The sequence below is a fragment of the Dendropsophus ebraccatus genome, chromosome 8, assembly GCF_027789765.1.
Source record: "Dendropsophus ebraccatus isolate aDenEbr1 chromosome 8, aDenEbr1.pat, whole genome shotgun sequence".
Classification (NCBI taxonomy): domain Eukaryota; kingdom Metazoa; phylum Chordata; class Amphibia; order Anura; family Hylidae; genus Dendropsophus; species Dendropsophus ebraccatus.
Window position 1 is genome coordinate 98,088,129 of NC_091461.1, and position 22,926 is coordinate 98,111,054.

Below are 22,926 nucleotides of genomic sequence, written 5' to 3' on the forward strand. Positions count from 1 at the left end.
TTTAGCAGGTTAGAGGCATCATAGTATCCCTTTAAAGGAGAAGTCCAGTGGGGGCAAAAAAAAATTGCTACAGTCTGGGCATGGGGGTAACAAAATAAAGAATGTATATTTACCTGTTCCGGAGCCTGCGCATCCCGCTCCTGGACCCCACCTACAGTCTGCATATCTGACCTGCTACATCACATCCCGGGCTAAATCCGCACCCTTCAGTGACGTGTCAGCTGGGTCATGATGTGCCCCACAGCCGGGAGAAAATTACATCTGGCAGCACGAGGTCCGTAAGCATACTTTCTTTATTTTCCTCCTACCCCCTGCCCAAAATGATTTTTCACCCTGCCGGCCTTCTCCTTTGATGCAACACCATGCACCTACATAGCACCAGAGTTCTGGCTTAGTTCTTCTGTAGCGGCTTGGTTCTTTCATACAAGCCTTATTTTTATTTATTTTTTACTACATTGTTTAGTAGAAAGGTTCATCGTTTCATGCCTAAAGTCCATACAAGTAAATTCACTTAGGCTATTGATTGATGTGCCAGTGGGATACAGGTAGTAGGTACAAAGGATCTGATTAGTAAAGGCACTGTGCTGGCTAAGGGATTCTTATCGTTTTTAGTCCAAGTCCTAAGTGCTTTGTTATGTTTCATAGCGACTCTTTGCTGCACCTTTTTTTTTTTTTTTTTTTTTTTTTTTTTTTTTTTCCCTCTTCTGATCCTAAGTAAAATTTTTTTGGGGGGGAGATAGGAATTAACCTGTAGGCTTGAGAGGTTACCCCCACTCTAAGTAGCTTGCAGGGAACCCCTGATATGAGGCAAGGTTGGTAAAAGTGGTTATAAATAGATTGCTCGGAGGGGGAGGAGAGAAATAAGCAGCAGGGTGGGGGTCTTTTTAAAGCTTTCAGAGGAAGACAATCCAGAGATAATAAATAGCAGAGTGAGCGTCTCCACGGGGAGAGATTCTCACAAACAACATTATTATTGAGCGCTCAATCCATTGCCAAATCCATCTCATTACTGACAACAACCTGCAGTCCAGACATCCTTAAGTCTTAAGATTTTCCTGCTCTTAGACCTTGCTACGGAGCGTCATATGTTTTGTTTAGCTATTAATAATGACCAGATCAACATTATAGCATTTGCTTGTATTAAGGTATTGTATTATAATGGAAAGTTTTTGAATATTTTAGAGGGGAAATCCAATCTTTGTAACGTGTCTGCATTAGTGGATTCTGTTAACAGGTGTCAAACTCACAGCCCTCCAGCTCTGGCAAAACTACAATTCCCATCATGCCTGGATAGCTAAAGTTTTGGCTGTCCAGGCATGATGGGAATTGTAGTTTTGCGTCAGCTGGAGGTCTGCGAGTTTGACACCCCAGATTTTCACTATAGAGCATCCATGTTTCTGTAATTTGTCAGAGCAAGTCATGGCTGGATTTCCTTTTAAGTGAAAAAAAAAATGGTTTCTTGCATTTTATTCAGAAGTTGAAGAACATGACCTGCCATTCTGTAACACATGGTAATGATCATTAAATGGTCACTGTCGTTACAACATAGTTTGTATGAGCCATGGCCACTTTTCCCCCTCTCGTCTCCAGTTCAGGTGCGATTTGCAGTAAAGCTCCATTTACTTTGATGGAACGGAGTTTCAAACCCCACCCAATCTGGAGACAAGATGGGAAAAAGTGGCCATGTTTTTGTAGCACTGGTTAACCGCTTTAAGGAGTCCAGTGGGCAATGTCACTCTGGACTAGACTCTTTAGCATTGAAACATCAGAGATTTCAATCAATAAATTGCAATTTATACTAAATGTTTCTCCATAAAGATAGATAGATATAGATAGATAGATATATCTATCTCAATTTGCTCAACACCACCTGTAACTTATAATGTTGATAACTTAGGTAGCATTTTCATGGTGACAGGTTCCCTTTAAATCTTACCTCAGGGCTTGATTTACAGTTCTGACTGCTCAGAACTGCTCTGTAATGTCCTTCTTAATGACAACGATTCTTATGGTGTGTATGTATAGGAGACATAATTGAGGCTAAACTTCACCAAATAACTCACAGACAACTGAATTTTAGAGATTGAGCATAAAGAACTGGCGACAAATGCCATACACCAGGTATATAATGACTGGAAATAGTGCCAGTCCTCATCATGTAAATACACAGGACTGTGCAACCTGAAATGACCTGTACGCTTTAGAGGATATCATCCAGCTTTCCCGAGTGGTGTACAAGGTTTGTAAATTTACAGTGATATCAATGCAGAATAATATGTTGGGCTTTTAGAAAAGAAGGGCTGCAACCCCTTTGTGTGCTGTAACTGCGCACAGGTCAGATTACAGTGCAGTATGGGTGGGGGAGATTCTAACAATGTGGATTATTAAATGTTTTCACTGTATTGTTATATAGGGGTACATGTAGATTTTAATGGTGGTTTTGCAACAGCCACATGTGCAGCATCCCTTAGAACTGCTATAGGTATTTATCACTCAGCAGGACTATGTAATGTGGGTTATTTTCCAGTCTTTGAAGCAGAAGTTAAGTGATGCATAGTATCTCATATTAATGCTGTAGCCTGCTAGAGTAACTGATCTGTATTAATGTAATGTCTCTATGTCTTTGTTTTAGACTTTTACATCTAATGTATTGTAGTGTGCCCTGCAGTTATCAATTCCCTCAATTGTTTGTTTCCTCTTAATTCCAAGGAAGTTGCCATCTGACTTTATAAAAGTGATGTCATGGCGGTTTGGTCAATTGGTATTGGCAGTGAGTGAGTGATGCCACAGGCCCGCTATCAGTCAGGATCCCAGTCGGCGGCACAGATTATGTCCGGGAGGGGGTAGAGAGGTCTTGGTAACAGTAATGAGCCCAGGCAGAGTGAGGCACGAGGTCAGAGCTCCGGCTGTATTGGATTCAGATTCATAAGTTAATTGAGGGCAGAGTCCCCCTCCTAACTGCGCTCACCGCAGATCAATACCCATAAATATCTCTCCCAAAGGAGCCAGCTCCACCTCCCATCTGTACCTTCCCAGCACTCATCTCCAGCCTGACCTACAGGTGTAAGTCTAGTCACCCTACTCCACGCTTCTCATACAATTATAGATGTGTGTGTTACAGGGGTCTTACAGAAGATGTTACATGTGAGAAACACTGATGGGACTGACGGCTTCTGTTTCATCGACTCTTAACACAAAAAAAGCTAATTGTAGGCATGGTATATTATAGCAGCGTAAACTGTAAGAATGTTGGATAGAAGATTCTTTCGCTAAAAGCACTTATTAATACAGAAGCATTCATTTAGCTAAAAGTCCACAATATAGATCACAACAAAGTATAGTGTGACTGTATTGTAAGGGTTTACTCACACAATGCATTATTGTCACAAAGATCGCAGCATGACACAAGATGTGTGAGCAAACCAGAAAACAAAATAATCTTCATGGAGAATTCAGATTCAATGAAAATAGAAGCCCATTGTGTAATGTACTGCAGCGGTCCCCTATTAGAACATACAGACTAGTCAGGGCAGAGCCGACACAAGGATTGTCTCTCTACTTCCAGCTGTTTGGTTTTGAAGTACCAATATATGTGACTTTCCATACTTGTTGTTTCACATGATTTTACTTTGGTACAAGGCATTTAAGTATGTATATTACAGAATAGTGAAGCTGCATTTTGAGATCAGGGACAACTTTTGTTACATAGTTGGTAAGATTGGGGGGAAAAAAATTAGTTATTTATTTTTTAAAGACATCAAATCCATAAAGTTCAACCTATAGACCTGCTGTGCTAATCCATGGAGAGCAAAAACTCTTATGAACTAGATGCCGGATGCCCCAAACCCAGGCGAATAATTCCTTCCTGACCCCAAATATGGCAGTCAGAATATATTCCTGGATCAGCGACCTGTCATCAAGTCTATTGCCCATTATAGTGTGTGTGTGTGTGTGTGTGTGTATATGTGTGTGTGTGTATGTGTGTGTGTGCGTGCATATATATATATATATATATATATATATATATATATATATATATATATATATATATATATATATATATATATATATATATATATATATATATATATATTTTTGTTTTTTTAAGAAAAGCATCCAGTCCTCCCTTGAACTTGTTTAGTGGGTCAGCCTTGACCACATCATGTGGTAGAGAGTTACATAGTATCACTGCTTTTACAGTAAAGAATAAGCATCTTCTTTCCCCTAGACGTAGAGGATGCCCCCTTGTCATGGCAACAGGCCTAGGTGTAAGAAAAAAAAAATGCAAGATTGCTGTGCTTTCTGTGATCAGCTAACTCCAAAGACGTCTGTTATCCAAACTGAATGAACCCAAGTTTGATAACCTTTCATGGTTCTACAATCTTCAAGTGCACAAAGAATGAAACAGATACGGCACTCACCATTAGTAGAAAACTTCTTTATTTCATTCCAAAAAATACAAGTTTAGCCATTAGTCTGACAGGGCAGGCTACAGGCTGTTTCGGGGGAACTTGACCTGCTGCATCTAGTCCTACAATCCACCTTTTTCCTGATAAAGAACCTGTTACGTTGGAAATGCAGGTGACTAAGGAACTGAGCAGATTGATGCATATATATTTATTTTCTAGAATAACTTATTAATTCTTCATGTAAATATCATTCTGGGATAAAAAGTCAAGTGGGTGGTCCTAGACAGATTTTTTTTTTTTTTTTTCTTCACACTTAGCCTAAGATAAGTAGGACCGCCCACTTGGCTATTCAGCCTACAGTGAGCATTGACTACAGGACAAAACTATATATCAATCTGCTCAGCACCTGAGGCTTTGGATTGGACTGCATTATTACTGTGACGGGTCCTCTTAAACACCTTTAATTGCCGCCTTCTGCACCTCCTCCAGTTCAGCTGGCTACTCTTTTACATACAGGTACCTAAAATTGTACGCTGCATTCCGTGTAAGGTCTGCCTCATGATTTGTATAGAGGCCGAGACACTCTTGGGGCGCGGGGGTATAGGAAGTCTGTTATCAGTCTTCCATATATGCGTATACAAGAACATGGCTGCCACTATATAACATTGGGGGGAGATATGGATGGACGACCACCATGAGCCATAAGGCGATATGAGGATATCAGGAGGGACACACTGAGAAGGCCCAGGGAATGTGACACTAAAGACTGTAAAGTACAATAGCTGTTATGATTTTTCCTGTAATTACTACAACCTTTTATGAAGAATGCAATAAATCTACATTTTTATAAAGGAATTGATCGAGTCCTTCTAGAAGAATTTATGGTGAGCCTTTTACGTCCTCTTCTGTTACTGTAAATGCTGCGGCGACGATGCTACATACTGTACAGCTCTAACCTAAAGGTATGTAACACATAGAAGCTGCAGAATAATACCTATATGAGGGGTCTTCATATATACTAAGCCTTTGGATACAACATTGTGACTTGTGACACATCGGTCACATTACTGTTCCTACAGAGCGCCGATACTTCTCCCATTGAGCTGATGGATAAATGCACCCCACTGGTTGGATTGTAGATGTGATGATGTATAGCGGTGTTTTGGGGGTTGCCTTGTGATCAGGATGGGGTGAAGGACACCCTGGGATTAGTGTGCACAGGCATGTTCCGTCCCTCTCTGATTGGCAAGGTTACTGCTGAGAGACTGCAGCTTTCCCAGCTGATTTGATTAGACCTCCAGCTTTATCCGTTCCCCAGCCCCCTCCACCCAGCACCTCCTGATCCTTTTAGCACAGACCCTCACTCCAATAACCATTGCAGCATCTTGTGCTCCCTTTTCAAGCTCAATTCTGACATCTCACAAGGCAGATTAGGAAACTCTCAGAGAGGATTAGCAGGCGATAGCAAAACATGCACCGTGACACTCCCTTTGAGCCTCTTAAAACCTCTTGCCATTGCTTTTTATATTTCCAAATCCCAGCGGAGGCAGATACTGTTATTACTTGTAGTACACAAAAAGCTCCACAATCATTCTTCCGTCCAGTTTTAGAACCGCTGGTTAAATAGACATTTACTCTGCCGGCACGTGTGTAACATCTGCTTCCTGGTATTAGTTCCTCCAAGAGTTTTCAAGGCTTCTTACAGTTCTATATCTAAAATGGGATGACTTCCGATTCTACTTGGTTAAGTGATACCGCTTTGAGCTCAGCTTCATGACCAGCGTGTATTTTTCCTTCCGTCACATATTGGCGATAAACTGCGTTGTGGTAATGTAAATTTTGGGGGGGTTTTTTGTAGTTGCTGCTACAGAGACATATGGTAGGCAGGCAAGCACATACTATGAGTATTCCAATATTAGAGATGAGCGTCACTCCGCTCCGACTGTTCGGCACTTGAATACCGGTGGCTGAAGAAGACTCCCTAGGGCTGCATTCAACTTCTTCCGCCACCGATATTCCATTGCCGATCGATCGGAGCATGTTCGAGTTGCGCTCATTTCTTTTCAATATGCAGTCATTTTAACTAACTATACTACGTTAAAAGGGGTTAACCAATCTCCTTAAGCTATCCCAATTTTACAAGATGGGGGGAAAAACACATAGATCGGTAGAGGTCCAACCACTGGGATCACCACCGATCCCAAGAATGGGGACATATATATATAATGAATGCATGGTGTAGTACTCGCATGAACAACCACTGCCCCATTAATTCTCTGTGGAGTCATCGAACATTTCCAGGTTCAATACCGTTTACTCCGGGGACCCTTGTATCCCAGATCACAGGGTCCTAGCTGTTAGACCCAGGCCCTGACCCTGCTACTCCTCTTATCTCCTATCTTGGGAAATGGGGATAACTGAAAGGGGGTTTCCTGTCCTCATTACGTGTAAGTGGTAAACAATCACTTTAATATTTTTCCATAATTCAGTAGTACAGGCTGAGTTATGCTGCATTTATACGGAGCGATAATTCGCCCGATTTCGAAGTAACTTTTTTATAACAGCATTTAGGCGGAATGATATATTCGTTATTGCGATTTGTTGTAGGATCGCATAAGCCCATCTCACACACAGGGTGAATTGTTGAAAGACAGAGGGATCTGCTAATTGTTAGTGAACGACCAACGACTATTTGAAAACATGTTGAAAGATCACAATGAAAGATTTATCGCTCGTCGCTTGATTGTACGCAGTGTTTACACAAGACGCTTATCTCTCAAATGCGATCGTTGTGAAAAGTTAAACGATAATCGTTCCATGTAAACACACCAATAGACTGTGATAGGTCTTACTAAACAAGAAAAGTTCTCCACTTCTCAAACCCCCTCTACATACATACATACATACATACATACATACATACATGCACGCACGCACTGGTGCACTGATCTCTCACTTTGTTTTACCAGTAAAAACCAGGAGTCCGATATTTAGACATTTTATCAACTTGCTTAGCATTATTACAGCAGACGTCCTTAGAATTCTACGGAGGAGGGAGGAAGGAGCAGTTGCAGAGAGAAAGTCACAGGCGCTGCTGCTAGTATAGCTATAGGGTTTTAGTAGATGCAACTATCCAGCGTCCCCATAGATTTATAATGTAGTTGTCTAGACAAAGATCACAGTGACCTGAGGAGTGAAACGTGCTACTGCGCACTTCTCCTTTTTAAAGGGGTATTCTGGAAAAAATATTTTTGTATATTTATAAAGTTACCTTTGTAATAAAATTTTAATATAATTTTCTATTTTTTTTTTCCTTTAGCTATGCTTTCATTGACTGGAAGCAGTAAAGGGCGACACGACCCCTCTGCTCCCACAAGTGACTGTGTTGGGAACTGATGGACTTGAAGCCCTGGTCCCTGCACAGTCAGATATCCTGAGCCTCCTCCTAGTTTTTGTTCTAATGCATATTGGCATTAAAGTAAATACTACAACCAGGAAAGCGGTGTATGTGAAGAACGCTGCAGCCATGGCGTAGGGAAGCAAAGTGAGCAGTGATAACGGTGAATCCCGGCTCGCTCTGCTTCATTATACTGCGGCAGTGCTCCTCACAGAGGCAGCTTCCCTTGTTGTAATGTCTATTTTAATGTCAATATGCATTGGAATGGACATTAGGGGGAGAGTCAGTATATCAAAGTGTGTCAGGACGGTGCTTCTGAAGTCCTGCAGTTCCCGGCACAGACATTGTTGACAGTTGTTTTTGTTTTTCGTAAAGTTTTTTTTTTTATATATATATATATATATATATATATATATATATATATATATATATATATAAAAAATTTTTTTTTTTTTTTTTTTTTTTTCCTGGAAAATCCCTTTTAATGATGTTGCCCATTTATGCAAGTCCAGATGCTGCCCACAGTTACCAGTAGCACCTATAATTTACCTCTACCTGCGGCTATTAGCTCTTACAATTCAGTAGCTCCTGGACCTGCTACTGCTAGAGATGAGCGAACCTGGAGCATGCTCGAGTCCATCCAAACCCGAACTTTCGGCATTTGATTAGCGGTGGCTGCTGAAGTTGGATAAAGCCCTAAGGCTATGTGGGAAAACATGGATATAGTCATTGGCTGTATCCATGTTTTCCAGACAACCTTAGAGCTTTATCCAAGTTCAGCAGCCCCAGCTAATCAAATGCCGAACGTTCGGGTTCGGATGGACTCGAACCCGAACCCGGTTCTCTCGTCTCTAGCTACTGCTTAAAGAGGTTATCCAGCATTCAAAAAACCTGGCCACTTTCTTCCGGAGACAGCGCCACTCATGTCTCCTTTGTTTGTGGTTTGCAAGTAAACTCCATTTACTTCAATGGAACAGAGTTGCAAAACCCAGACCTGGTGCTGTCTCTGGAAGAAAGTGGCCAAATTTTCTAACAATGAATAACCCCTTAAATCGGTGAACCCAGCTGTCACTTGCATTCATGAACATCCATGACATCTGTGGCTAATACTGCCAAGTGTAAGAGGGCCTGTAAAATCCCCTGACTTTTGCAGTATTGTGTAGTTTACAATACATACAATGGATCTTACAATATACTATGAGTGCCTTGTTCTAGTTTACTTTGTTCCTAGTTCTTCACTTATACCTTGGTTCATCCCTGTTAGTCTTTCTGCCTATATCTTGTAGTTGCTGCTTTATTTAGTTACCTAAATGTTTAGTTTCTTGATCCGGCCTCTCGGTCCTCGTGCCTACTTGTTACTCTGCTAGGGATAGTTGTCACATTCGGGTATAGTAATATTTGAAGGGATGGAAAGCCTTAGGGTCCTATTACACGGAGTGATTTTTACTGACTAACGATAAATGATCGCAAACGAGATGAGAACAATGTGCAATTACACTGAACAATTAGTGAAAAAATGCGGAACTACAGCAAACGAATGTGGAATTACAGCGAATGATTAACGATAACTTTAGGTTCAGATCTAAATCAACGACATACGAGCGATTTTTCGATCGTTGACTGCAATTACACAGAACGATTATCGTTTAAATTTCAACTATATAACTATTTTTCGCACGATCGCTCCCCGTGTAATAGGGCCCTTAAGTCCCTATTCCACGGAAAGATTATAGGCCGATATCCGCTGTTACGGACGATAATTGTCCCATGGAATAGGAGGCAGCGATCACCCGGGCGTTCCCCCCCCCCCCCCCCCCGGCCCTCCACGGACTCACCCGTAGATGAAGACGTACCTCTTTGCCAGTGTTCTGATGTGTGCTGCTGACACCTTGTAAGCATAGCAATAGGTCCATAGCAAAAGTAATATCGCAAACGTTGTTACCTTGACACAATTCATCCAGTTTTCCCTCTTGTTCAACAGGTAAAATAAGTATTGAACACGTCACCAATAAAGATGAGTGAACTTTGAGTACATTTGGGTTCGTCCAAAGCTAAACTCTCAGCATTTTATTACCGGTGGCTGAAGAAGTTGGCTGTAGCACTAAGACTACCTGGAAAACATTGGTACAGCCATAGGCCAGAGGCTGTATCCATATTTTCCAGGACTCCCTAGGACTGCATCCATCTTCTTAAGTCACTGGTAATCAAATGCTGAGTGCTCGGGTTTGGTTGAACCCAAACATACTTGAAGTTTGCTCTTCTCTGGTGACCAGTTTTCTGAGTAAATATATTTCTAAAGGTTCTGTCGACATGAAATGCTCACCAAATGTCTGTAACAACCCATCTGATCCATGCAGGCAAAGAAATCAAACCATAGATGTCCATAAATTAAAGTGGTAGTTCATTTAAAAAATCTTTCAAATCAACTGGTGCCAGAGATTTTTAATTTACTTCACGTTTTCCAATACTTATCAGCTGCTGTATGTCCTACAGGAAGTGGTGTATTCTTTCTAGTCTGGCAAGCAGGAGAGGTTTTCTATGGGGATTTGCTACTGCTCTTGACTGTTCCTGACATGGACAGAGGTGGCAGCAGAGAGCACTGTCAGACCTATAAAAGAGAGCATTAAATGGGTTGTCCAGTGAAAATCTTTCTTTCAAATCAACTGATATCAGAAAGTTCTATAGATTTGTACTTCTATTAAAAAATGAGTTCTTCTCATACATATTAGCTTCTGTATGTCCTGCAGGAAATGTTTTATTTTTCAGTCTGACAGTGCTCTCTGCTGACTTCTCTGGCCGATACAGGAACTGTCCAGATCAGGAGAGGTTTTCTATGGCGGTTCATGGAAAACTGAGACAGAGTTCCTGTCTCGGCCAGAGATGTCAGCAGAGAGCAGTGTGTCAGACTGAAAATAAAACATTTCCTGCAGGACATACAACAGCTGATAAGTACGGGAAGACTTGAGATTTTTTAATAGAAGTAAATTACAAATCTATATAACTTTCTGATATCGGTTGTTTTGAAAGAAAAAGATTTTCACTGGACAACCCCTTTAATTAAGGCTAATTAAACGCTGTGTGTGAACATAGCCTCAGCACACAGCCAAAGAAAACTCTCAGTTGGCCCAGCCAATCTATGGAAGGAACCAAAACTCAGAGTTCATAGAAGCAGCCCACCCAACTATCAGCGTGCAGAGAGTGTGTGGAAGAATGGGCCCAAATCCCACCTGAGCAACTCAGGCTGCTAGTATCTCCATACGGGGGGGGGGGGGGGGGGGGGGGGGGGGGGGCGTCTTGAAGCGGTCACCGCCTGGAAAGGCAAGCATTAAAGGGGTTATCCAGCGCTACAAAAACATGGCCACCTTCCCCCTACTGTTGTCTCCAGATTGGGTGGGGTTTTGAAACTCAGTTCCATTGAAGTAAATGGAGCTTAATTGCAAACTGCACCTGAACTGGAGACAACAGTAGGGGGGAAAGTGGCCATGTTTTTGTAGCGCTGGATAACCCCTTTAAATAAATGGATCGGACTTTTTAGAAATCTATTTCCTTAGAAGAATTGAACACGTCACCAGTTTTCTGTCACTTGCTGTTTTATCATATTGTGTGTTAACAGTACTGCTTTTTAAGTTTTTGCTTCTTTTGGGGGGGAGGGGCGGTCGGTGGAGTGTCAGCAAATAAAGTGCAGCTTTGTGACCTGTTTTGGAGTGTTCCACATCGGTCATAGAGAAGTGTTTTGGAGCGATAATAATCGGATCTAATGGATTCAACCTTTTTGTCCTATTAGCAGTCGGCACAATCCACCATTTATTTATGGGATTGCTGAGAATATTGCCCAGCTTTCCCCCACTTTCTTCTCCTCCATAATGTCGCTGTAAGCCCTCCACTACCTAGACCTCCACTGGGCTGTGTTACTTAGTGGCTGTGACAGGTTTCCGGGGGGCCCAGCACTCAGCCGCTGTGGGTGGGGAGGGGGTAATGGAACTGCTCTTGCAATGTCCCCGGTAATAGGATAAATACTCTGCTTTACTCCAGCATGGTAAATGGGTGCAATCCAATTTCCATGATTCCATCAGCACAGGCTGAGCACTCTCTGCTGCCACAGGATGAAAGTTATTCTCTGCTGACCCCTCAACCTGCTACTGAGACAAACAGGGAGGAGGTGGGACACAGATCGCTCTCATGCACATCTTACTCTTCCACTACTCTTCCACTTATAGTCCCGCTCTGTTCACGTCCATACAAGTCACCTATCGCCACACAATCTCATCCCTAAGATGTGGCTCTAATAGGCCTCCCTGCCTTTCTCCAGGCTTTGTTAATCCACCCCCTTATCCCCCCTCCTCCCCATTGCTCTCCCGCCTCTGATATGGCACAGCCGGTCCTGAGCTGCGATTGTGCTGGCTTTATGCTTCAGATTATACAAAGCAGATTAACCCTTCTAAACCCCTTAGATTTTAATTATTTCTGTATGTATTTATAAAAGCTGCAGTCTGCTCTCCGCAGGTCCCACCTGTCCCCTCCTTCCATCTTTTCTGTGTCCCCATTCTGTGTCCTGGATTTGGAGATGAGAAGTATGACAGATTAGTTGGTGTGATGAGTGGAGACCAGCAGATTTCTCCATTTCACTTCCTCAGGTCCTTCCTGTCTGTCCACCGACAATAAGCCGATCTGACAGATACAACACCAGGACTAAATGGGGCTTGGACTATTATAATTAAAATTTATGGCGCTTTCTGGGCATTTTAGCGAGTTATAACTTTATAGATTGTTAGTACATTTGACTTTTTTTTTTTTTTCATCTTGACCTAACATTGCGCCATTCCCTGCCTGGCACAAAGAGATTTACCTCCTGTTATATTTAACAGAAGGGACGTGTCGGCTCATTGGTGCAGAATCTTTTCTGTTTTTGCATTTTCTAGTGTAACCATTACGAAAAATTTCAGCAAATCTGCAGCATTTAAGCCACAAGTCCATGGCAGTTTCTCAAAGGGGGATTGCAAAACACAGCAACTTTCTTGCAAAAACCGCACCACCCTGTCCTCAGGTTGTATGTGGTATTACAATTGAACTCCATTCACTTAAATGGAGCGGAGCTGATAACCCACATCCAAACTGAGGACAAGAGAGGTGATGTTTCTGGTAGAAAGCAACCATGGTTTGTAAGCCTGGCTAACACCTTCAGAGGTTTCAGCTGCCGAAGATTAAGTTTTTATTGTGTGAATATACTGTTAGGGCTTGTTGAGCCCCCCCATCCCAATGTGAGCACTATGCATGCTTATGATGTCCTTGTTTAGAACTTTCTTTAACCAAAGTATACTTCTCCCCCCCATCCCCGGGAAGTGAAATAAATTATACATTACCTATTACGGTCGTCACCGTCCTCTTCTCCCGGGCGCCATCTTGAGACGACGACGTCAGAGCCGGGGGCCGGTCCGGGTCTTCTTCCTCCTCGGCGTCTTCATGGAAAGTGTATGAGCTAGAAAAGGCTGCTGGTGCACATGCACCAGCCCTGATTGGCTGAGCTTGCTGGAAGCCATGTAATGCGCTCCAGCCAATGAAAAGGCTGCCGGTGTGCAAGCGCACTGGCAGCCTTTCCCATCCCCTGGACCCGGAAGTGAGAGACATCGCTGGATGGAGAGGCGGACAGCGGGCGAATCGAGTGGCGATCGTCAACGGAGGGACGGTGAGTATGGGGTCTGTGGTTTGTTTGTTTTTTTTTGGGGGGGGGGGGGGGGGGATGGGGCCCGCGGGAGTTGTCCTTTAACTGGTGTCTGAAAGTTGCACAGATTTGGAGATTATTTAAAAAAAATTAAAAAATCTCAGTCTCCAAATACTTATCAGCTGCTGTATGTCCTGCAGAAAGTGGTGTATTCTTTCTAGTCTGATACAGTACTCTCTGCTGGCTCCTCTGTCCATGTCAGGAACTGTCCAGAGCAGTTACAGAGGAGTAGTCGCAGTATAGTAACCTCTCCTGCTCTGGGCAGTTCCTGTCACAGACAGAGGTGGCAACAGAGAGCACTGTGTCAGACTTCACTTCCTGCAAGACATACAGTAGCTGATAAGTCCTGGAAGACTTGGGATTTTTAAATAGAAGACATTTTAAAATCTGTGATTTTCTGGAACCAGTTGATTTGATGGAAACTACGGCTCTTAGCCGACTCTGAGGGGTTGTCTGCTGGAGACCACTTCTATAGAGACCATTGCTAAAGGGTATGAACCCAATGAAGTTTTTCTTTTATATCTTGCCCTAGTCTGGCTCCACATTGCCAATACCTTGATGATAAATTGCGTTAAGGTATTATGTGCGCAAATATAGCGGTCTCCGTTATGATCTCATATATAAGTAAGTCTGCCTGGTGGTTAGTTCTGTGGGAACGCGGAGGCTCGCTTTTATTTTCCTCTTGCCGACCACTCATGTGGTTTCTCAGTAAATGGCCTAATAACATTACGGTTCTACGATAAAAGCCGTGCGCCTTTAAATTCAACCTACTGACATTGTCTATTACAGAAATATACAGAATCCGTTTTTTCTTCTCCCCCCCCCCCCCCCTTGGATGGGGTTGTCTACCAGAGTTTATTCTAAATGATCTAGTTGTGGCGGCGATATAAAAGCAAATGACTAGAGCTCATCCTCATAGATTAGAGTCCTCATGTATCATACTTTATTTACAGACAGCCCTACTATAGTAATGGACTACTCTGCCTGTAGATCTATTAAAGCGTAACTGTCATTTCAGGGCCATTTTTCTGAAAACATTAAATATCAACAGTACAAGCGATTTTAAGAAACTCTGTAATAGGATTTATGTACTAAAAGAGTTTCCTTCTGTAGTGAAAAAGCAATCTCCCAGCCTCCCCCCTCACATCAGAAGAAGCAGGATTTCTGTCTCCATTATGTGGCTATGGAGAGGGGAGGGGCTGTTAGGAGTGACTGAGCACGGAGGATTTCTGCACAGCACAACACCCTGCAATCTTCTCTCAGTAAGTTCATAGATAAGCACTGACCTTTCTGACACCTGAATCCTGTGGTTTAGGTGCCCAGAGAGTCTACAAACAGCTGACCTTCATGTCACCTCTTCCTGCTCCCTCATCTCCCTCAGCCCCTCCCCCCTTCATAGGCTTACAATGGAGAGAGCAGAACCCGTCTTCACTGGCTTCTCTGTAATGAAGACGTATTTGCCTGATAATGCACAGATAAGAAGTCGGGGGGGGGGGGGGGGAGGCTGGGAGATTGCTTCTTGAGTACAGAAAGAGGCTTTTTTGGCTGATGAAACCTATTACAGAGTTTCTTAAAATCGCTTATACTACTGACTTCTGCAATAAAAAAAAACATGACAGTTACACTTTAAGCTCTGAGATCTAACAATGCTTTGAATGCCATATCTGAACCCCATTGTGTATTACTAGGCCTGCACAGTCATTTGTGCTTACGCTTTATAGTGGTGATCCAAACCCCCTTAAAGGGAACCATTCACCCCGTGGCCCCCGTTAGAAACAGACAAACAGTTACATAAAGGTCAATATACTTACCATATCGCTCCCGGTCCCGTCCCGGATCTCGTTGTTGACACGGAGAAATCGCTGATTCTTCTTCTCCCGCCCATTATGGTAATGAGCTGAGATGAGTCCAACGTCCATAGGAAACGACGGACGAGTCCAACTTATTCATGAGGTCCTCTTCTCGTCGCCGCCCATCCACGCCTCCTGGAACTTGATTGACGTCTTCAGTCTTCAGTCTCCTCACGAATTCCCGCGCAGGCGCCGTTGCGAAGGTCTCGTCATCTCTTCTGCGCCTGCGCGGTGAACAGGATACGTGCTCGTGACGTTCCTGTGTACCGCGCATGCGCGAAGTCCAACACGTCGCTTCAGCTCTGACAATCGGCGCACGCGCAGTAAACATTAAAGCTGTGGAGCGGCTTCAATTGTGAACTGCGCATGTGCCGAAAACGACCGTCACGGCGCCTGCGCGGGATCCGGCGAGAAGAAAGAAGACCCGGCGTCAATCAAGTGTCTGAGGCGGGGAGAAGGCTGGACTTCGGGCCGGCGGCGCTCATTACCATAATGGGCGCGAGAAGAAGAATCGGCGATTTCTCCGTGTCAACAACGAGATCCGGGACGGGACCGGGAGCGATATGGTAAGTATATTGACCTTTATGTAACTGTTTGTCTGTTTCTAACGGGGGCCACGGGGTGAATGGTTCCCTTTAAAGTACAGTACCACCCTGTCCTTGGACAAATCGGTGACAAATGAGATTGTTGAACTTCTTACAATGATTTTTTTCTTCTGTTATCCACTATGCCTCATACAACCATACTGCATCTAGTATGTGGTGTTCTGAGCAATAGGCAGTAACTTAAAGGGAACGTGTCACAATGAAAATGCTGTCCAAACTGTCGCTAGAAAGGATTGATATATAGCTTTGCAGGAAAAGATTCTGTGTAACTTGTAATTTTATTCATTTAAAACTCTGCTCATTCTAGGTTTAAGAGTCCAGTGGGAGGATCTAATCAGTTTAATAAATTACAGATTCTGTTGATTATTTTCTCCAAAAACTATATATCAATCTGCTCAGGTTGGACTGTTTCTTCATTGTGATGGATTCCCTTTAAATTCCCTTTTAGTAAGTTCCTAGGTAATTTATTACCTCCTTGTCAGAAGAGACTGGTTTGTATCATTTTGTGATGAAATCCTTTTACAAAGCTTCAGTGTAACGTGGTACTTTAGAGTTAGACTTCTTTTCTATTGGTCTTCTCTCCACCCCACAGAAGAGAGAGTTGTCTAAAGTGAGTATGACCCCTGCGGAACATCCTGGCCCTTTAAGGTAATTAAAGCTATGACACCGTGAATGGATCCAAATGATTGGCAATGAACCTTTTAGTCCAGGGTCCCAAAAATCTTAGCGGGAAAGTGGCTTCTGGAACTTTTGAGTCTCTTAATACTAATGTGAAAATCGAGGCAGTGATGGACCTTCCCTTGGATATAGCAGAGTTAGTTACCAGCTTATATAACATGTGGACATGTAGGAGACTGCTGGTCTCTTGTAGTTGTTATATGCACAGAGCAAAACCTATTTTATTGTATTCAGTTCTCTGGTTATAAGACCAGGAAGTCAAAATCATGAATGCAAATGACTCTGTATAGATGGGCTGCAAAATGCGTGGCCTGCACCTCCTGTTCTGCGTATTTTTTTGTTTAAGACCCATTTTGAGAGTTTCAGCTGTTATTCCCCAGCAGCCGTACACACAGTAAATGATGGGAGAAGACCTTTGTTACCTCCTGTGATCCCATCAGACAAACTACTCATCTGTTGGGAGCTAAGATGTTAATCCAATCAGAAACGCGTGGCAGGCCTCAGATGCTTGGTTGTTTAAGGGCTGGCACGAGTCTCCCGTCCCATCCTCCCACCCACATCATCTGTCCCCTATTCTCTGCCTCTCTGCTTGGGTCAGGTGGAATTCTGAAACACTCTGCAGCTTTGTGTCTCTTTGTATCCATTGACCTCTGTATTCATTCTCCGGGGACGCCCTATTAAGGGCACCGTCAGTTCAATTTAACCACTGCACTACTGGGTGGTCCGCAGTCCGTCAGCATCGTCACTTGTCGCATCCATGTTGGTATCTGTAATTTTCTTAACTTACTGTATTGTTAGTCGGACCAGTTTAAGGTTTTTTTATTCAGTTTTTTGTTTTTTTTTGAGGTTTCAACACGAGAAAATGTGACTGTAATAAGGCTAGGTTCACACTACGTTTTTGGAAAAAACGGATTCGTGTGTGCGCATACGTTTTGATCTGTTTTTCCATTGAATTCCATTCTTAAAAAAACGATCCGTTTTAATCCGTTTTTTTTTTTTTTTTTTTTTTTTTTACGTACACGAAAATGTAGTCAACCTTATTTTGTGTCCGTTAAAAAAAGTATCAGTTTTGATACTTAATAAGGGAATTCAATGAAAAACTAATCAAAATGGATGCAAACGCATGAATCCATTTTTTCCATCTGTTTTTCATCCGTTTTTTTGCAAAAACATAGTGTGAACCCAGCCTAAAGTTCACAAGGTCTAGTAAATATGCAATGCTCCAATGCAAGCAAGACTTGAAATATGGGGCTATATATTTGGATGCAAGAGCGATATAAGCAGAACGGTAGGAGCACATCATGTGACCAGTCCGCTTTCCCATCTATTTTCTACGATGTCTGTTATTCTTGTATCTCTACTTGATGGGAAATAATCCTGACTAATCGTAGTAGCACTTGTCAGGAATTTGATTCAGATCAGCAAAAACTGTTCTGCCGGCAATATGCTACAAAATAACCAAAGTTTTGGGCTAATCCAAGCCCTAATGCAAAACCTATAACTGACCTTCGACCTAACCATCAATATATAGAAACCCTGTGTGCGTCTATTGACACAGATTAACCATCACATTAAGGTTATGATGTTACAGTCGAGATATATCGGGCTGCATGTGAACCGTCAGCTCTTGAAATTGATGTGTTGGATGCAGAGAAATAATGGGTAAGAGAAAGGATCAGGATGACGGGGTCATGGGCACACAAGCCTATTTGGCCAGGTCCTGCAGAAGCCTAGCCTTTATGTCCAGATTCTACAGAAAAGCTACTGTAGAAGAAATTGCTAAAAAAAACCAAAAAGTTAATGGTTGTGATGTGTTAGAACACACAGGGTATCACAGATTGGTGTGTTTGGGGCTGGGTAGCCACATTGTGCCTGTGCTGAGCCTCGTCTACTGCTGAAGGCTTATACAGTGGGCATGTAAACTAGACCATGGCGTAGTGGAAGGAAGCATCCTGATCTGACAAGTCATGGTTTCTTTTACACCAGGATGCACAATGGAAAGAAAACAAGTTGTAGGTGGCAATATAAAGCTCTGGGCAATGTTCTGCTGGGAATCCATGGGTACTGGCATCACGTGGATGTTACTTTAACCTGTACCCACTACCTAAACATTGTACGGACCAAACTCCAGAAATGGTTTGAAAAATTATGTATAGTTAAAAATGTTGACTTCCAAATTTTAAAGTGACTAAAATAGCAGTAGAATTTTTATTTTATCCATGCCTGACCTATGGCTTCCTATCCTGATGAAGGGTTATTAACCTAAAGCATTGCCATACTACATAGTGGTGTTTTTTACATAGAATAAATAAAAATACTTCTATTTGTTCTACATGGAGAGTGTGGAGTCTTCTGCTGTGTTAGTGCATTGGAGGTTGTTTCCTCTGTCTGGATCATAGAGTGCTGCCTCCTAGCCCTAGCTCTCGGGTATAGGCCACGGCTCTGATAGCTGTCCTGTAACACTAACCATCCATGCTGCTGTGTGTCCGTCTCGTGACCAAGTCAGATTTTTATCCAATTGAAGTAAATGACATTGGCCCCTATAAGATGACTGCACACGGTGTATTTTGTAATTAGAAAAATTGTAGAAATCTTTAATATAGAAAGAATAACCGATTTTCTAATACCCCTCAAAGCAATTTACCTGTATTGGTAATTGTTTAAACTAGTTCACATTAGTGATAAAATATCACTTTTTTTTTTTTTTTTTATCCTTATTCATTTTGAGTTGTACCTCCTATGCTCTATAGTGACTAATCCAAAAATCTGTCAAGGCTTGGGTCTTTCCTATATATCAGTCACATGTTTAGCCGCTCAGAATGAAGGAGCAGAATACATTAATGCTTTCCCGGTCAGAGATGTGACGGTTTATCAATACACACCGAAGCTCGGGGACACTTATAGGGATCTTTAGGAGACCTGCCAATCCATTTACACAACTATATGTAGGTTTGTAGAAACAATTGATCCATTTTTTTTTCTTCTTCTTTCAGGACGCTGAAGGGCAGACACCGTTACATTATGGTAAGTGGGATTTTACTTTCTTTACCTTCTGTTTATTATTCTTATCACAATATATGTGTATATGTTACTGATTCATCATAAAGAGACATTAACACATTGGGTATGGGCGAGATTGTGCTTTGAAAGCTTCAGTCCTTAACCTTAGGGTAGTTATTTTGTTTCATAATTTCTCTATGGAAGTCTTTTTGATTTTATATTTAATTTTTTTTTTTTTTTTTTTTTTTTATTCTACGGGCTTTAAATGTAAACCACTCTCAGCGTCAGATTTTTAAAGGTGTAGTATGTATATCAGGTGGAAACTCTTCCTGCTTTTGCTATAGCCTTCTGAGCTGGCTTTGGGTGACCAGTTGGAGTCTACTGCCCTAGACCCTCAAAGTAACATCTGCCTGTCCCTAAACTCTTTATGTGCAAGGGGCAGATCCTTACGCATGAGTTATCTGCAACCTGACAGCAAGAGGTAATAACAAAGGTCAGGCACCCCATAAAATGGCTGTAAATCCATCTTTCTTGCTTGTGCCTGTCCAAGGTCAGCATCCAGCTCCACTCCCTCTTGGTCGCTGCCTCTATTCTGAAGATGCCCTGGAATAGGGGTATAAAATACTATTTTCTCGCATCTCCCAGTGGAAATCAGTCCTCTTCAGACGGTGGGAGAGGTTGGAATCGGACTAGTCCCCATCTGGCGCAGGGGAGGAGGCAATATACATCTCTCCTGTCATCACTGTGAAAAGAATTGCAATCTGGATTTTAAAGTGGTTACATTGCTTGGAGGAATTGCCATTACTTCCCTGCCCCCCCCCCCCCCCCCCCCCCCAAAAAAAAAAAATGTGCAGTAATATTTGAGATGCCTTTTTAAATATGTCATCTAGTGAGCATTCAGTCCCCCTACCGATATATAATGCACAGTTCCGTTTTGCAGTTGTATGAATAATTATATATATATATTCATACAACTGCAAACAGAACTGTGCAGTACTACATATAAAACTATGATCCTGTGATATTATTAATAATATCTCTTTTTTTTAAAGTAGTTTTATCATATTTTTTTTCCGTTTTTGGATTCGCCATGTGCTGCACTATTCTTCTTACGTATGACTGAATGCGCCATATAGAAATCTCCACCTAAGATGTGAATGGAGCCTTAGGTCATCAAATTCTGTCAGTATTGGGTTAAGTGCAGATCGTAGGATCACAGGGACCACTGTTGTTCCACAGGAAGTTATTTGCATACATGTGCTTGCTTTATCATAGAACAGCTATATGATCACCCCAATATGTATTCGCAGGTTAGAGCATTATGTGAAATCAGTTTACAAAAAAATCTGACACAAAGTTAAAGAAACTAATAAAACTTAACTTTAGATAGGTGCGAACAGCATATGTTGCACTGGAGTCTCTATTTTTCGTCACCGGTTTGTCCTTATTCAGTAATTGAATGGATTACTAGTAAACTGCACAATGCAGCCCCATAAAACTCTATGGGCAATATGGAAATAATCGAATGAGCACTCGGTGTGTTCCATATAATTGTGTGAAGCAACCATATGCACACTTAACCAATGAGCTATAGACGCAGACTTCCTGGGATCATGGCACCCTGATATTTTTCAATGGCAGCAATAGGCTTAGCCCTAAAGTACTGTACACATTTTTTGTGTTTTTTTTTTGTGTTTTTTTGTTTTTTTTTTGTATAAGGGTATGGTTTTCGTGTTTTTTTTTTTTGTTTGTTTTTTTGTATCTTATTGTCCCTTATGTAAATGTTTTGTTCCTTGCAGCGTCTGCTTGCGAGTTTGCGGATATAGTGGACATGCTCTTGGACCATGGTGCTGACCCCACTCTCGTGGACAATGATGGTTTCCAGCCACATGAAGCCACAGACAACAAAGAAATTTCAGATATGTTAAAGCAACATGCCACATTCGGGGAACATGACAAGCCTCCAAGCCTTTTACAAAGTGCAAAATAAAGCTCGGTGCAAGTTAACCATTTCTGGTCTTCAAATGTATTTTTTTTTTTCTGTGTTAAAGCAAACCATACCAGTTGTCAAACACCCCTTACCCCGTCACACACTCCTTAATAATGCTTGACTTGAAAAGATAATAAACTTTGTAATATATCTCAAAAATGGCTATTTCTCCATTAATCCTATACCTGAATACTGCACTCTCCATAGCTGTTCAGGTGCACTTTGTGTGGGTGAAGGGAGGCAGCTTCTACGGATAGGCTGCCATTTTGTTTGGGGTTTTTTGTCTCAGGCAGAAGGTGATTTGATTTCAGTATTGTGGCTAATGGTGGCCACCATGCCACGTCCCAATTGGCTTTCAGATAATGTATTGACCTCTCATATGCACTGCAGAAGGCAACATTTGCCAGTCATTGGTAAACTTGGTGACTTGTGTTTTACACCATGGGCAGATTGTTGATGCCTGGAGGTGTTGTGCCAGCTGCCCTAATCTGCTGGTCTTCCTCCACACCTAACACAGTTGGGCGAATCTCTTTGCCCTATTTTAAACAGGGTATAGTATTTTTTTCCTTTTTTGTTTTTGTAGCCATTTTTTGTATAACAAATCTTTTCAGTCACCCGAAAGGCATGATCCAAACGCCTGTACTCCAGCTAGGCCCCGACTGACAAGTTATATTCCCTTTTGCAATAGCTGCATCTTCCCCCATTAAACACATCTTGTACTTTATGGATCCATGCCTTTCTGAAACTCCTTTATCCTATCAATCTCCTTCAAATATATATTATTCCATAAAGGTGGGATATGTAGTGCCTTCGTAATTTTTAGTATCTCTCTTCGGCTGGGTTCACACTACGTTTTTGCAATCCGTTTTTATGCATAGAAAAAAAGCATGCGTTTGTGTGCATCTGTTTTTCCATTGACTTCCATTATAAAAAATAAAAAAAATGATCAAAATGGATGAGTTTTTTTAGCGGACACGAAAATGAGATCGACCACGTTTGATCCGTTTTTTGTTTTTTTTTCTTTTTAATGGAAGTCAATGGAAAAACGCATCAAAACAGATGCACACACACTTGCATCTGTTTGCTATCTGTTTTTATCTGGTTTTTTTTTGCAAAAAACGGATTGCAAAAACGTAGTGTGAACCCAGCCTAAGTTGCATCCAGCCCTTTTTTTTTTATATAATTTGAGCTAAGGGGAAATCCTCCCACTCCTTCCTCCCCAATTGTTCAGCTTTTAATATTTCCATCATATTACCATATTCCCCCTCATCCACCTCC

The 22,926-nt window shown here is 42.0% G+C and overlaps 1 protein-coding gene across 1 annotated transcript in view; it reads left to right on the plus strand.

Moving 5' to 3' along the window:
• Positions 1 to 21,670, plus strand: part of ACBD6 (acyl-CoA binding domain containing 6) — a 63,269-nt gene extending 41,599 nt beyond the window's left edge. The window contains exons 7-8 of the mRNA XM_069979347.1: positions 19,652 to 19,682; positions 21,458 to 21,670. Coding sequence (XP_069835448.1) covers positions 19,652 to 19,682; positions 21,458 to 21,648 — 222 coding nt within the window. The 3' untranslated portion in view covers positions 21,649 to 21,670. The remainder of the gene's footprint in view (positions 1 to 19,651; positions 19,683 to 21,457) is intronic.
• Positions 21,671 to 22,926: the final 1,256 nt, after the last annotated feature.